The 17,329-nt window shown below is 41.5% G+C and overlaps 1 protein-coding gene across 11 annotated transcripts in view; it reads right to left on the bottom strand.

The window, feature by feature from the left end:
- Positions 1–17,329, bottom strand: part of MEGF6 (multiple EGF like domains 6) — a 231,862-nt gene that overhangs the window by 128,418 nt on the left and 86,115 nt on the right. For 8 of the 11 annotated variants that reach the window (XM_044996194.1, XM_044996195.1, XM_044996192.1 and 5 more), the window contains 2 exons: positions 2,084–2,181; positions 1,458–1,482 (listed from right to left, as the gene is read on the bottom strand). The exons of the other annotated variants lie outside the window; for them this stretch is intronic. In XM_044996194.1, coding sequence (XP_044852129.1) covers positions 1,458–1,482; positions 2,084–2,181 — 123 coding nt within the window. The remainder of the gene's footprint in view (positions 1–1,457; positions 1,483–2,083; positions 2,182–17,329) is intronic. 11 annotated transcript variants of the gene reach the window in all.

Raw genomic sequence — 17,329 nt, 5'->3', positions numbered from 1 at the left:
GTTATAAGTGACTTTTGTTTTAGAAGAGATGGCACTTTCTATCCTTGTCCCGTAAACACAAGAACAAGATGGTCATTCTGATCAAAGTAATGGCTGGTAACATTTAGAATCAAAGGAAATATAAATATTACTTCACACAACAGAGTCAGTCTGAGGATTCTTGGTCACAAACACTGTATCTAGATTTTTATAAAGGGGGATTAATCGTCATGGTTACAGGAAGAGCTATAACTCGATCCCCTTTTCAGGCCCCCTTCAGTGCCCCCCTCTGGTGACAGTCTTTGCTTCCTTTGCCTGTCTCTACTTCAACCATTCGGGATGCAGCCCCCCATTTCCCAACCATGTTAACATGAGAGGCCCAACTGTATTTGGCTGCTGCCAGAAACTTCACTTTGGAAGCCTGTGACCATCTGCTGATCAAGGTGACTCCGAACTGCTTCTTCAAAACAAACACATGGTTGTACAGAGCAATCACAAAACATCAGAAGGCCTGGGGCTCTCCTAAAGCTGATCATTTGCCTCACAGCTTGGGCAAGCTTAGCTAATTCACACCCTTCCTGCATGGCCTCTGACATAGTCCATCTGCTTGCCACAAACAGCCTCTGATGACTAAACTCCCCCTCCCTCTTGGCAAGAAGGCGGCAGCACTGCATTTGGTGGGACAGGCACAGGCCCCATAGTAGCATCCCTGAACAACATGTTCTGACTGGGAGAGACCAAGTGTTTGCCAAACATGCTAATAATAGTGAAGCTGAAACTTGGAGTTTGGTATCTGATCCTGAAGAGAAGCTAATAAGGAGAAGGAGCTTGGCAGATAACAGTGCCTCAGTTGTTGTCTCTATCTCCTGTTTTGATTTAATAGTGAAGGTTTAAACTTGGTGGCAAAAACAGACAGCTCAGTCATTGGATTTGAGAAGAACATTCACCTTCTTTAGGCTCAATTTTGTTTCTGGATGAAGCTCCCCTCCCTTCCCAGTCTCCATGAGGCCTAATACTCTCATTTCTAGTTAAATCCTTAGTCTTTCTTAAATAAACCTACTTTTGATTTATTATAAGTGCTCACAGCTGCTGTGGGGTTTACAGGAGTGGTGGCTTAATGTAAAATTGGTAAATTGGGATTACACTGCACCTTTGGGGGCAGACGATCTGGAATTTCTGTGAGTGCCCAGTGTCAGGGGCTGGATATTACAGGGGAAAATTCAAAGGGTCTCATGGGTTGGGGTGCACTTACTGCTAAGCTGCAAGGTGAAGTTAGGGTTGCCATAGCCCAGAGGAGAGCACCCAAGTGGCTGAAAGGCTGGCGGTGTTACAAAGCGGACACCCAGGTACCACAAGAAAGGCTCCTTCTTGCTGGAGGCAGAGGGTAACAAGGACCCATAGTCCTACATGCCCCGATAACCATCACATAGGGTGAAAGATTTATTTTTGCAAGAACAGGCTGTAACATGAAGAGTTACCTTCCCTTGAGAGGCATGCGGAGATCTGTGGATGAAAAGTACCTATATAAGAGCTAGGTGCCCAGCTGCCATCGAGATGGGAGTGGTATAAGCAGCTGAACACAGCAGAGAATGGAATAAACGGTAACGGAATCTCTGTTTTTAATAATAAACAAGAGTGCAATAAGCTGCAAAAGAACAATCTAATAAAAGGAAATAGATCAGCTTCCTGCTCAACAAGGGTGAAATCTTGGCCCCATTAAGTTAATGGGAGTTTTCTATACACTTCAATGGAGCCAGGATTTCACTCCTAGTAATCATGTGCGCGCGTACACACACACACGCACGCACACGCAGCACCTCACACACACTCAGCTTGAATATGCGAAGATGTCTATTAATACGGGCTCATCTGCAAAGGTGATAAATCTTCAGCTGCAGTTGTCTAGCTCCATAGGACAGACCTGGGTCCAGCACAAAACATTTTTCTGCTTTAGGAAACAAGAGTCCAGAGATAGATTCATCTCCATAACTAGGTATGAGATTTGGAATTAATTATTCTCCACGTATTTCTGTGACCCACATCCCTGGAGAGCTTCAGCGAGTAACTCCAACCACTAATTTCCAAATCAATGCTTGACTCCTACCTGTAATTCATGGGCAAAGTAGAGAGCAGAGTGAATCAAACAGAGCAGGGGCAGCATGCTGGGAAAAAGCCAGGAAACCTGCCTAAAAAAGGCACAGCCTGCAAAAGAGATGACTGGTTAACTAATCTTTACACTGCATATACCAACATACATGTTATCTCTCTGTTTCCCAAAAAGGCTTTAAAATGGCATTTTTTTCATGTTAGTAATCTTTAGTAAAAAGTAGTTGCTTTATTACATTAGAAAAAAATGTTGAAAAAGCAAACAAAGAAAATTACAGGCTATTAAAAATGTAGCATTTTGACACGCGTTAAGTAATAGCTTTTGTTATGTTATTGTCAGCAAAGCTACAAGTTGGAGATTCAAAAGGAAGTTTCACACAAACCTCTTGGAAGTCAGACAGGAAATAAGGCATACATTTTTGATGAGGAGAGTAATTAACCACTGGAACAATTTACCAAGGATCATGGTGGAATCTCCATCACTGATAACTTTTAAATGAAGGTTGGATGTTTTTCTAAAAGATCTGTTCTAGGCATTATTTGTGGAAGTTCTCTGGCCTGTGTTATACAGGAGGTCAGACTAGATGATCACAATGGCCCCTTCCGGCCTTAGACTCTATGAACTCAAATCATCAAGTTTATTTTATTGTCCCAGTTATTCTACTTCATAGTGTTTCCATGATATTCACACAAAATAACTACAAAATGAACGGTCCCAGGGTCCAGTTTTGGTGTTTTTTCCCCAAGTCTCTCTGGAAACGTGCCAGAGCTGGCTCTCTCATAGGATTTTAATTCTTCGCTGTTAGTTCTAGCCAGAACCAGGAAGTGCAGAGGTGTGTGAACACTTAACATTAAAGAATTGTATGCTTTAACTCTTGTGGCCTCCTCTACATGTTCATGTATAAAACTGATCTCTGGATGTTTCTGGGGCAGGAGTCTAAGTTTCAGACTGTGTTAATGGAGATGCTCTTTTCCCTCCATTTTTGTGGACTGCAGGCCTGGTTCAAATTATTATTATTATTACAGTAGTGCCTAGAGATCCCAGCTGAGATCAGGGCCTGATTGTGCTAGGGATTGTACATACCAGAGTAAAAGGCAGTCCCTGCCCCAAAGAGCTTACCATTTAAACGGACAGGACAGCCAAAGAATGGGAGAAAGGAAGTATTAATAGCCCCATTTCATAGATGAGGAACTGAGATCTTACCATCCTTCCAATACAGTGCCGCTGTCCTTCCACTTCTTCATCCCAACTCACTCATCCTCAGTGTTACAAAGGTGTAATGCCACTAACTCCAATTATGTTGCTCTTGATTAATACTGTTATAAGTGAGGAGAACTGGACCCTACATGTGTATTCAGTACCAGAGGCAATGCTCCTGCCAAATCCTACTGATTTATGCAGCATCCCATGGCATGCCCTAAACAGAGGACGCAATGATAATCAATGTGCCTGTGCTCTGTATTCCTATGAATCGTCCCTTTACTTATGTATAAGTGTTTGCATTACATGACAACATGATAAAGGGAGACCGAGAGAACACATTCATCTAAGAAAGACCGTCATTTCTAGATAGCTCAGATAGTTTCTGCTAAGAACATAATCCTGCAATATCTCTTTGCATTTAATAAGATGCTGGCCTGAGACCAGGTAAGACGAGGAAATGGCAGAGAGCCATGATCCACCTGCAGAAGCTGAAACACCTGCTTTCCCCAGGCTTCACTCATGAAATCATGTCAGTTAAAAAAATCAACTTAAATATTAAACCCAACTGAAAATCATAGCGCATCACTAAAAGTGCTACCGGGCACAGAGCTCTCAACTAGCTCATGTGACGCGGGAGCAGCCATGTGCCAGATTAATCCTACAGACAGAAGGTTCTTAGGAGCATGAGCCTGGCCACAATGGAAGGCCATCATTCAGTCACAGTTATCTTCTCCAGTATCCCCTTCCTGAGGGTGACCACAGGCTGATGCTTCACAGGAAGTTAAACTCCTCTATAATGCATCCAGTAGTACAATACAATAATATGGGACTTTTATGCCCTAAAACATATGAATTGGTAGACCTCATAATATCTAACTTGTGCTACTTTCTCTGTAGCCATTTACACTCATACAAACATCTCATCCTTTTAAATTCATAGTAAGTGAACTGCCACCCTAATATCTTTCATTACCACCTGCAGCAGGTTAATTATTTGCTGCATACAAACTACTTTCTATACCTACTGTAAAGATCTGACCTTTTAATTTCCCTGTAGGAATCATTTGCTGCTAGTGGTAATATTCAAACCTGCTAGGACTAGACACACGGCTCACAAAGGATAAGGAAAAAGTAGTTTTGCAAGTTTGATAACACTTCTATTTACAGGCTAGAAATCTTACATTTAGTAGAGCACTATAATTATTACACTGCTAATAAAAAACCCATGATTATTTAACATACTCATGTCAATTTAATCAATGTAGTAACTATAAACATGCAAGAATGTCTGAAACATAGTAGTCCAACCCCAATTAACTTTTTAACGCTCAACTGCTGTGTAATTAATAACATTGCTGAATGACACCTCTGTGTTATGGCAAACTGTAGGAAGAGATCGTATCTCGCTGAATGACAGTTTCAGGAAACAGAGTACTGTTTTTTGGAAATTTATGATGCAACGGGATTAATGTGACCAAATGCTGGTTCGTGATCTATGTTCATGTGAATAGGTTAGGGAGTCTCACAACACAATCCCCCCACCTCCTCTTCACGGGCTTTGCATTTATTGTTAACTTAATTAATGACAAAAACCTCAGCCTACTTTTTCTCTGAACACAGCTTGTTCCTTAGGTTTCTCCTTGCAGAACCCCTCTCCCCCTGGCCATGACAATTCAAGCCTTTTCATAGTCCTGAGTAAGACCTAATAGGACACACCTGTTCTGGTGAGTCAGCAGAAATAACTCTGCCTTCTGGGGCATCATATTATAACTTGATTCTTATTACAGTTTGGATACATAATGTATTTTGCTTCAGTTCCATAGCTCTGATCCTGCAGCCTACTGCCAAAGGGGATTTTGCCAGCACAGGAACACCAGTGTCCTGTCCCATGTGATTGGTGTGCTATAATATTCCAGGGTCTGCTGAAGTATCCATCCCTTGTTTTTTTCTCTTTAAAGAAATAATAATTTATAAATCAAACTTTTAGTTGTGTTATATGCTTTAAAATGGGAATCAACCCTCAAGGGCTAGTTTCTCAAGAAGAACAGAGATTGATTTCCTTCTGCCTTTAAATAATGATGAATTTAACAAAGTGATTATGCTGTTTTAGTGCTAATGAACTGAATTTAATTCTAAGATGAAATATTGCATAATTATTTTCTAAAACTCAAATTACTACAGCATATCTCTATGAAAACAGATGCACTGGAGAGAAGCTGCAGTGTCTTGAGAATTAGAGCTACTATCCTTTACTTTATATCTAGTAGATATGGGCACTTTATTAATTTTTTTATAGTATGATTCCAATGAAAAGCAGTTGTGATAATCTAAAAATAATAATAATAATAATGTAAAAGCTGATGCATTTTATGCCAAAATGCCTGGGGTTAACTTTTGCCCCAATGTAACTTGGTGCTGGAGGCATTTACACGGGGTTGGATTTGGTGCATGAGAAGGGAAGAGAGGAGATATTTTCAAGTCCTTCTAAATTTGAAAAAACTGATCAGCCAAGGGTGTGCTGCTCCACAGTACTGTAGTTCTGCTGATTCTTCTCTAGACCTGTATGAACAGTTTGCCATCCAACTAGAAACTACACAAATGTCTCCATTAAGGGTTTCTTTACCAATTTGAACCTTAGGCGGATTTGATTGACAGGTATTCCTAATATTCAAAAAGTGATCCCAGGGACAATTGACTGGCTGCCCTAGACGCCAGGCAATGATTGTGGTTTTACCTAGATTTAAACAAGATAAAACAGAGTGGGTCTGAAAACTTTGGGGTGTGAAGCCAGAGGATTCTCTCCTCCACCATTATGGCCCTTTTATGCTATTGCAAAATAACATGTCCACTAGGGCCTTGGATCTAGCCAGGACAGAATCCCCCCTGGTGCAAGCTGTGTGTAAGGTAATGTGTTCTGCCCTCTGAGGCCCCTGGTGCAAGCCCCATCCCAGGGGGTGTCCTGCTAGGAGGAGCGTATCAAAGGGACACGGCCCAACAGAACACTGAAGGGATGCTGGGTGGTGCTACTGCCCACAGACAGCTGGGGACAGCCAAGAGGATGCTTAGCTCCCATCTTCCCAGGCTGTGAGTTTGGTGCTGCCCCATTTAGAGGCACAGCAACAGTCTCACTCTCCGAGGTTGGCGGAATTTTACCCTCACGCGGTTCCTTCTTTTGGCTCTCATAAACCAGCTTTAAAAGGATGCCAGCAACCTGACTTTTTAAACGTGCATAATTTCAAAATATTCCGGTTTGTAATCAAGAGCCCTTGAAATGGCAAATCCGGAAATGTATTCATTTTTATATTCCTATTTTAAAAAATGGTAAGGGTTTAGTCTACATCTTTACAGATGTAGAAAATGGACTCTTCCTTGCTAAATGTCTATATATAAATGTACAAAGTAAACACACCGAAAAAATGTATGTCTAGCTATTCCCACCCCCAGTTTAGGGATTTTGGATAACAAGTGTAAATATAACAGATACACAAGGATCTATCTGGAAGTTTGGTATTTCCTTTTCATAGTACTGGATGGTCTTTTTTTTAAATAAATGGAGATGGGACGAGACAAGTGTTAAGGAAACTCTTTTTAGGGTACAGCGTATTATAAAAAGAACCCATTGTAGTATGAATGCGGCAGACAAAACTATTGCGCAGTTAAGCTCTGTCTGGAGAACTTCATCAGGATATGACCAGACATGTTTACATGATAAATGTGATTTATTTATTTATTTTTACCCTTTCAAGCTTACCATTTACCCACCCCCACTCCCTTCAAATGCTCTTATCAGGCTAAACATTTATAACTTGCTGCCTTTCCAGGGACTACACCGAGTACACAGACAAACCCAGCCTGCCTCCCTCTAACCTGCAAACAACAGAGACTCAACAAAACATCCATCCCATGCAGCACCTCCCAGAAGTCTCTCAGAAAAATCATGGGCTTTGACAAGAATATACTTAGAGGAGATCTATCATGGGTTGTGGGGTACAGAAAGCCATTTCAAATGCTGTAGCTTCCTGGAATGGTCAGACAGAGTGTATCCAATGCATGTGCTGATATGGCAAGATATTGCATCTAATGTTGACCTTATTTCATAAAATCCCTCTCTGTTCTGTTGTCCTTGGCTCCTCCTGTTTTTATGCCATCATATTTCTATGGCAGACAGAAAGACTGAACTAGCCCACAGAGAAGTCTTTTGAGAGCATCTTGCTTCTTCTGGTTCTCTTTGCCAAAGGAAATCAAGATATTTTATAGATAAAATGGTCCCATGGCTGCTGCACTGAAAGACTAAACATTTTCATGCCAAAACTCTTCTTACCTCTCTGTGGGCAGACACCCTTATACTCATATAATACAGTAGTAGCACCTAGAGGCCTGCATCGAGATTGGGGGGGTCATTATGCTAGGAACTGTACAGACACAGAATAGAGGCAGTCAGTCTAAATAGATGAGCCAGAGAAATGACCAGACAGAAATCACAGCCAAACATCACAGACAAACTCTGACAATGCTTTGAACTCCCAATTCAGGCCCTGCTGTGATTGACCTTAAGCAGCATATTCACTAGCAGAGACTCAATACAAATGCATCTCCTAACCTTAACAGCAACCACAGTTAAAGAAAACTACTTTAAAGGGGACACCAGCTAGGCCAAGTGACACTTGTGTGTTGTTCTGGTGTATACCACAGTGTCTTTCCACCAACCCTGTCTGCTCTGGTGATATAGCAGGATACTGGCATATTTCAAGGGTTTTGAACAACATGCAGCATGGCCTGGATTTCCTTGCTTAAAAGTTATGGAAATGGTCAATTTTGCTAAGAGGCTGAGCACAAAAGGAATAGACAAAATGGGGGGAGGATGGTCTTGTGGTTAAGGCAAAGGAATAGGAGAACCAGCAGATGTGAATTCTAGTCTTGCCTCTGCTAAACATGTGATGTGACTTTGCTGTGTCATGTCACTGATCTGTGCCTCAGTTTCCCCTACTGCAAAATGGGGGTGATAGCACTTACCTACTTCACAGGCTGCTGCCAGGTTTTATTATTATTATTATATTAATTTTAACCACCTGAGGATTCTTGGGTAGAAAGCAAAGTATTGTTGGTGCTTGGACAATACAGTGATTGTCACACTAGAAATGTGACAGACAGGCTGACAGACCTAAATTAGACTGAAAATATCTCCAAAGGCCTCAACAGCAATAACTCCTGCTTCAAGAGTCAGCGTCACAAAAGGGAATGAAATTCACCCTGGGAACACATTAGAAGTCCATTGTTTACAAAATACCATCCCCGGGTTCTTAGAGACTCTGCAGATCCTCTCACCCTAATCCCCACATCTAATCCTTCATTTGGGGGGTTTCTAGCAGACACATTATTGGGCTTATGATAGCCAGCTGCTATTTACCAAAAATGGATCAAAGGGATTATGATGAAGGAGAAATGAGAAAAGGCCAAATATCTCAGAGGTGTTTGAAAAGCTATTCAAATGTGACCTGGAAAGGTAAAGTTTGATGTCATACTGGAAGGAAAATCATGACAGAAATTGGAGATACACAAACGGTCTTGGAAAAAAACTAACAGACCTGAACTTCTGCCCAAAATCCTGATTAATGTTTAAACCTTTCCCGATGGTGGAAAAGTTAGGTTAACTTTTTAGCCGTGAATGTTCCAAATTTCACGATTCAGACTAGGACCAAGGATACAAATGCTATGAAGAAGTTTATCCTCTTTGCATTTCCAATGTGTCTGAACATGGGAAGTACTGGTGCAATATTTCCAAGCCAAAGATCTTCAGACAAACATCTGAAGTTTTGGATGGAAAACAAACAGGGCCAAAACATTCAGCATTTTAGATCCTCCTATCTTGGATGGAAAGAAGACTGTTTCCAGAGTACATAGATTGAATTTGCTGCCTTGCTCCTAGTGAGGACTTTGGAGCATCTGACATCAGCAGTGGATAGTAAATAAGTTTAGCAGACAATTATTTTTTAAGAGAGGTTTCAAATAGTCAGAGGATGTGGAAAGACAGATTAAACTCCACCCTTTTGGGGCATAACAAGCAAACATGCTGTCATGCGGGTGCCAGAGACAGGAATGATAATTTACCAGTTGCTCCTGTAAAGCAGCAATCAGGGATGATGTGAAGGTTTTGGGAGGAGAGAGGCAGAAAACGGAGATCATGATTAATAATGACAGTTATCAAAATAGACATGTTTTTCCCCCTCTCCTTTTTAGCCCAACATTCAGGAGTACGAAGTAAAACACCCAGCATCATTGGGTTTGTGCCTGATGTTATTCCCTAATGATCAGTTTATCCAAGCTTAACTAATTAAGTATATAAACAACACTGCAGATTTAAGATATACTGGTGACGTCTGCAAAGAGAGGAAGAGACACAGAATGAATACACAGGCAGTACGCCAGGCCATGCTGATTAAAAAGCAGCGGGATAAACTAGCTTCACAACCCGAATGCCAGCAGATATTCCCAGCGCCAAACTCTGTGCTCAAAAACTCCATGAAGAGCTTTCCCCCTGACTGTAGAAGCTATGACTGTTCCTAATTACACTAATTGTAACCCTTTCACTGTCACTTTGTGCTCCCCATCTGTTTGTTGTATCCACTTGTTGTCTCTAATAACCACTCTGAAGCTGGGAGCATCAATTCATTATATGTGTGTACAGCACCTAGCACAAAGGGGCCTTGATCTCCAGGTGGGTCCTCTATGCGCTATTACAATACAAATATGAATAAGCTGTAACTATAAGTAACAGGACAAACCCTAAAGCTGTTACTCAGGCAATCTTCCATTGAATCTACTGCGTGGGCTAAGGAATTTTGCCTCAGTAAGGATTACAGCATCTGGCCCAATAAAGACTGACTAAGCATTAGGGACAGCAGTAGTTTAGCATCCAAACTACTGTGCAGTAAGTCTGGTTTTCAATTCCCTGCTTGCTGCTGGAATTGTGAATCAGATTCCAAGAGGTTGTCCGACTAGGAATCAAAGATGAATAAACAACATCTTTTAAAAGGTGGGAAAAAATTGAGTGGGCATAAACAGAGGGGGAAGGGCAGATGCAATGTGACCTCATCAGTTTACCTGAAATCTGACTGACAACATCCTCTCAACTCCATTGTCCCCGTGCTTGAAGAAATAGTGGCCGGGGATCAACTCTACTCAAATTGCAACTGCTACAGGCCCTATTGATTCATATAATCAATTTATAGTCACACATTTTATATGCATTTCTAAATCTCATAGTTTAGAATAGTTAGTGAACTAACCTTAATACCCAACCCCTCCTGAAAAGTTAGTGGCCTGAATTTCAGGGGTGCTGAGCACCCACAGCTATAACTGGAGTCAATCAGAGATGTGGGTGCTCAGCACCTCTGACTATCAAGCCCCAAATGATTTTGGTCATAAAATAAGACCAAAATGTTCAGAAGTGACCACTGACTTTGGGTGTCCAACTTAAGGCACCTGAGACTGATTTCCAGAGATGCTGATTACCTAAAACTCCCACTGTCATCAGCTGAAGTTACAGGTGTTCAGTACTTCTGAAAAATCAAGCCCAAATTCAGCGCCCGCCCCCCAAAAAATGAGGCATGCAAAGTCAGTGGCCGCTTTTGAAAAATTTGGCCTCAGTGTACAGCAGAGATGGAACAGAATCCAGATCACCTGACGCCTTGTATAACCATCCTACTTCCTCTTTTAGCTGTGTGTGTCCAAATATCATGATGAGAGAAAAAAATGATAAGTTTCTACAGTGATCTAGTTATCTTATGTTTATGCTAATTCAATAATGTTGGGATTTTATGGTTCGATATCTCAGAAACTTTCCTGATTAAGTAAGTATTGTGTATCTCATTGGAAAGGAAGATTCCTGGCTTTCTAATGGTTAAAAAAAAATCCCATTTTTAGCCTGCAGGGAAAAAAACATTGTTCTTAAATGTTTAACTGGTGCAGTACTGAATGCTGTTCACCCTAAGAGTCAGACCAGAGTAGTGTTTCAGGGGGAAGGGAAATTCTACATTTGGGAGGGAAAAAGAAGCATTTTTCTGGAAAACTGATTTTTAAAAAGTACAGCATCTGTTTGAATCTGCTCAGAGTTTTGGAATGTTAGAAGAAAGTCCCAGTGGAGCTGGATTAGTGTGCAGGAGTTCAGGTATGGTGGTCAAAGTTGAGTAATAAATTCAATTTATCACATGGATATCATCTCCACACATACTGGATACATATCCTGGAGATTAGACAGAGAGGGAGGCCTTAAACAGCTTTTCGGAAAAGAATCAATTATCATTTTGAGCTTCTGTTACATTTCTCTACAAATGTAAATATTCAATAGAGCCAAATTATACTTAAGCAGTATCACAGAACAAGTTTATAGGGATTATTGTTTCTGAATTTACTAGACTGATTCAGGAAAATTGTAGGTTTAACACATTGCAGAGTTTTTAAGGAAAAGTATATACTGTGGTATCAAATTAACCTTCAATTTGTAGGACTTGAGTCTCACAAAGAAGTGATTTGCCCCATAGTGGCCATAAGCTTCCCAGGCCTCCTTAACTATGCTCCTGGAGGCTGTACACCAGGCTGTGAAGACAGAAATTTTAAAGAGGCCAAACATTCTCTTCTAAATGCTCTCAGGGAGTGTGAAGTCTGAGTCTTTTTTTGGTTTTAAAGGAGATAGATATTCAGGTGATCCAAATAAACTCCAGTATCCTGATACTGACACATGTGTGTATGTTTCTCTTCCACTGCCCTCCCAAAAGGAGCCATTTATGTGTCTGAAATAATATGAAATCTAGAAATTCCATATTCTCTACCAAAGAGAAAAAATATCATCAGATCAGATCCCCTGTTGTTTTGGAACCACAAATGGCTCCCTGTGCATTTGAAAAGCTCAGAACACACATACAAATAGCACAGAGTGGAAATGCAAATACAAATACGGGAATCTGAGCACATCTCAAAAGTAGGCCCTTTCCAGCACTATTCTCAAGAGCCTATTAATTGTTTACCCTCTGCCTGTGAAGCCTACTACTTGAAAGTTTGAACAGACCTCTTTAGTGCCGCAACATTTCACATTAGATATTGTCTCTATCTATTTTCACCATTCATGCGAGTGACTCAAGGATCATTTTGGTCCTCAAGTTCCCAAGCTGCACTGTTTCTTTTATGACAATACAATTATGGGTTCAATGAGGCTATGGCCAGGTGCTTCGCAGAGGCTTCCTGGCTTAGTAGAGATTCAAAATAATGTCTGTGACCTCTTCTTAAATCCTAAAAGCAGGTTCATCTCATCTGGCTCTTTCCTGCAGTCTCAGAGCATGAAGAACCCTTCACTGCTTCCAGCAACATCTGCTCAATGGAGGAAATAATTAACAGAGGAACAAAAAAATGTCCTCCTAATCAATCGGCAACAATTAGTGACTGAGAAACCCACCTCCCAGTGACAGGGAGCAGCAGGTTTATTAGTCCCTAAGAAAGAGAAAAGCAAAGGAAGAAGCTAAAACCTGGTTTGGAATCCCTCCTTCACCACTGGGATGTATGTAAGTACCTGCCCAGACTAGCATGAGTTATTTGGTTTAGATTGTGCGAAGGCTCTGGGAGAAGGAACATCTGTCAGAGAGAAAGGAGTTACACAGAGCTTGAAAATGCTTCCATACAAATAATAGAAGATCTTCAGCAGCCTGGAGTTAAGGGATAAGAGAATGGGGTTGACAAAGATGCTCATGAAATGTTCTTGCTCGATGGAGGACAAATGTATTCATAACATCTGCAATTTATTGATGTCATGTCACCCTCCAGTGGCTTAGTTTTCAATCAGTCACCAGCACCATCCACAACTTCCCACTCATCCCTTCCCTACCCTACATAATCACTACTGACTTTCTATGATTTCTATCACAGTTTTCCTACCCATTCCTACCTATATTCTCTTACCGACCTCCTATTCATGGCCCCATCACTATGACAGGTGCACTATCCATCTACAACTGAAATCTGAAAACTGGCTTCCTGATTTCCATGGACTTGCTCCAGTTTCTCATTCTCTCATATTTCTCTCCTTCTTGTCCCACAAACCTGCTTCCCTCCCCGATCATGGCACCCTCCCACCTCCAAAGATTCTGATCTGGCATGCAAGAGAGGCATGCTCACCCAGTCCAGGATCCACACAGAAACATACCTGAAAAAGTATCAGAGGGGTAGCCGTGTTAGTCTGGATCTGTAAAAGCAGCAAAGAATCCTGTGGCACCTTATAGACTAACAGACATTTTGCAGCATGAGCTTTCGTGGGTGAATACATGCATCCGAAGAAGTGGGTATTCACCCACGAAAGCTCATGCTGCAAAACGTCTGTTAGTCTATAAGGTGCCACAGGATTCTTTGCTGCTTATACCTGAAAAAGAACCTTGGTTACAAGTTCAAAATTTGTTCTTTACACAAGAGACATTTAAAGTATTTAGTCCAGATACCGATTTGCAAATGGTGCCCAAATTGTCTCACAAACCTCCAATTTGTTCAAGTGACCAAAAAGCAACTTTCCCATTCTTTGCTTGTCTCTCAATTTTGAGATTCACTTGTCATAACAAAACCCTAAGAAGTTTCAGAAAGAACTCACTCATTGACTTCCAGTGCAAGTTTGTTCCCTAACTAGGGCACGGGTTCCAAAGGCGGCACGCGAGCTGACTTTCAGTGGCACTCACACTGCCCGGGTCCTGGCCACCAGTCCAGGGGGCTCTGCATTTTAATTTAATTTTAAATGAAGCTTCTTAAACATTCTGAAACCTTATTTACTTTACATACAGCAATAGTTTAGTTATATATTATAGACATAGAAAGAGACCTTTTAAAAATGTTAAAATGTATTACTGGCACGCGAAACCTTAAATTAGAGTGAATAAATTAAGATTCGGCACAGCACTTCTGAAAGGTTGCCGATCTCTGATCTAGGGGCTTATCCAGTTTAGTTTTAAAATTGTTGAAGTATGGTGCTTCCTCTGCTTCTCTTCATGGACTATCCTGGGTCTTAACAGGGCACAGTCTCAGGAAGGTTTTGCCAATATCCTGCCAAAAAATGTTCCTTCTTAACTATGTCTAATTTTGAGTTAAACGTGCTTCTGCAGAAGAGGCTCCTGTTCCATTAAATCCTCCACAAAGTTTTCAGAATCATTGCTCCATCTTTCCTCTCCGTGTTCTGAAGCTAGATGTGCTACTGACGCACCAAACTGTGCAGCCTTCCTAGCCCTGATCCGAAGGGAGTGGGACACGGGTCTCTGCCCAGAGAGAGGTGACGGCTGGAGATCTGAGACCAGACTGGGCACTCCAGGAGTGGAGTTGGGTAGGGGACGCGCAGGTGCGGGGGCAGGGTTCTCTCCCCCCCCCCCCCCACAATATGCTGCTTGGCTTGTACTGACCATGCTCAGTAACACTGCTGAAGCCCCTGCCCTCACTCCGCCTCCACCCCTACCCCACTTCCAGCAGGCACGGGTTGCCTTCTAGTACAAGATGGTTGTCGCCTCCCACCCCCAGGCAGCATGAACTTACGACATGTCATTTGCAAAGACTCCAGTGAGTTCGACGTGCAAACATTCTGACAGGCACCTGCTGAAACCTCAGACCAGGGTATGGGGACCTTACTCTGGAGAACCATGGTCCAAAACAGAAGGCACTGGCTGGTCAAATCACTATCATGAAGGCTCCCTAGAAAGGTCCTAGTGCACAGCACCTGCCTTTCATTAAACTATGGGTATGTCCACACAGTAGCTGGGAGGTGTAATTCCCAGTGCGGGTAGACAGCCATGCGCTAGCTCTGCTCGAGCTAGTATGCTAAAAGTAGCGGTGTAGCCATGGTGGGAAAGGCGGTGGCTGGGGCTAGCCAGCTGACCCCATCGGTACATATTTACACAGCTAGCCAGAGCCACTGCCCGCATTGCGGCAGCAACACTGTTATTTTTAACACACTGGCTCGAGTATATTTCTACCCTCACTGTTAATCATTCCTCCCAGCGCCTGTGTAGACATACGCTACAACTGTATCTCAGTTATTGGGTCTGGCTTCCCCCCCAAAGCGAAGGCACTTACACATATTTTGTTTAAATATCCATGAATCTTCACCTACCTCTAAGAATGTGAGCAGCAAAAACCCTTTGCTTTTTGTTTTAAAAAAAAAAAAGCAAACTCACAACCATAACCCTCCAGGGAATGTTTGTTACAGAAATATATCTTGTGGTTGGGGTTTTTAATGGATTATATCTACATAAACGAACATTGCAAATAAATTGTGAAGGGCAGTGGAGTTTTGGACAAGTAAGCTAACTCCTGGCCTCCCTTTTTAAAAAAATGGATGTTCTGCATCCCTGCACAATACAAACTTGTGATCTTGTACCTGTAAAAGCCAGCAAACCATTTTGTTTCTCAGGGTGACAGACAAGATCAATAGAAGATTACACCAATTAAACGCCAGCGCAGAACTGATTGGCCATAATAAAGCCCTTCACTAGTTTCTCTTTTCCTTTGATCCTGTACAAACAGCCATTAAAAGCCCATTTGCCAAACCTTTTTTTCTTGATAATTTACAGCTGCTTCTTGCCCAATCCCTGTCAACCCAGAATCAATGAGCAGACAGATTCCTGATAGCAGGTTACAGTGACTACACAATGTATACTCAAGAAGTAGATACATTAAGCTCCTCTGGGTATACATGTTTGAGCTTTCTAGATTGGAACTTTCAAAAGGGGTCTATGGAAGTTAAACACCCTACCCCCATGCCAGTAAGGATATGACATTTTCTCAGCTATGAGCTTTAATGGAGGCTCTAGTGCGTGGCCCTGGGTAATGCACAGCTAGAGTGTGTTTAACCAGGAAGCAAAGACCTGACATCACAATAACAAAAATGAAGCACAAATGGGACCTGAATCCTTTTAGTAGTAATCTTCCTGTGATCCTTAATTTTTTAGATAAGTATGTACTGACTGAAAGAATAAGATTGATAGTTTAAAAGTTTTTCTGGGATGGGTCAAAACTCATACGTAAGAAACGACATGAACAATGCCTATTTTTTGAAGGGAACTTACCAAACCATTTTAAGGTTCTGAAATGTTTGGCCATAGGCTGTTTCCCCACCCCTACCCCCAAACAAACCTATACTTCTATTTTCTGACTGGGAACAGAACAAGAAGTGCTGAAATATCAAGAGAAAGACACCAAAACTTACAAGTAGCAAGGAAAAGGCCAGACAGCTCAAGGATGCCAGATTTCCAACCCAAGAAGTCTAGAACGTCTAGCAGTCTGGAAAGTTTGGAGAAGCAGCACAACTTTGGGGCGTTTATTCAAAGTAAATCCAAACACTGCATCTTTTTAGGTTTGCATGCCACCTCGAGGAGCACACCGTTCATTTGAATGATTGGTATGTTCCTAGATAATCATCGTTTCCTTCCAGTCTCTTTGTCTACGATATAATTGAGCTCAACATTACCGAAACCCCAAAAGAGACTGAGTAAAACAAACAAAAAAAACAAAAACCCTGAAAATAAATGGGAACAGTTGCCAAAGCAAATGATTTGTTTGTACAATAACTTGTATTAAGCAATTAACAGTGGGATGAAACATTGCATTGCTACTGGAAAAAAGCAATGTTGTTTAAAGAACATTTTATGAGCGTGTTTTATGTTGCCCTCAGCAAATTTATTGCCAAGCTACAAAAGGCATTTATACACCCTTCCTTTTCCCTCTGATGCAAGGGTCATTGCTACTTAAAAAAATAATAATAATAAAGTGAAAAAACACAAAGTTCCATCCTGCCAAATGCACTTTAAACTTCAGATTCTCCAATTCAAATTGTGAAAAACTTAAACAGCTGAAATTAAGTGCAAATATATTAGTTATATGGAGGCAGCTCACAAGTGACTGAAATACCACAGGGATGACTAAAACACATCCTTGCAAGGTAACTAAGGGCATGGCTACGCTTGCAGATGTAGAGTGCTGTGAGTTAAACCAGCCTTCATAGAGTGCAGTAGGGAAAGCGTTGCA

Source organism: Mauremys mutica, chromosome 21, assembly GCF_020497125.1.
Source record: "Mauremys mutica isolate MM-2020 ecotype Southern chromosome 21, ASM2049712v1, whole genome shotgun sequence".
NCBI classification, from domain to species: Eukaryota; Metazoa; Chordata; order Testudines; family Geoemydidae; genus Mauremys; species Mauremys mutica.
Note: the sequence above shows the minus strand (reverse complement) of the source record. Positions and strands in the feature narration are given on the sequence as shown.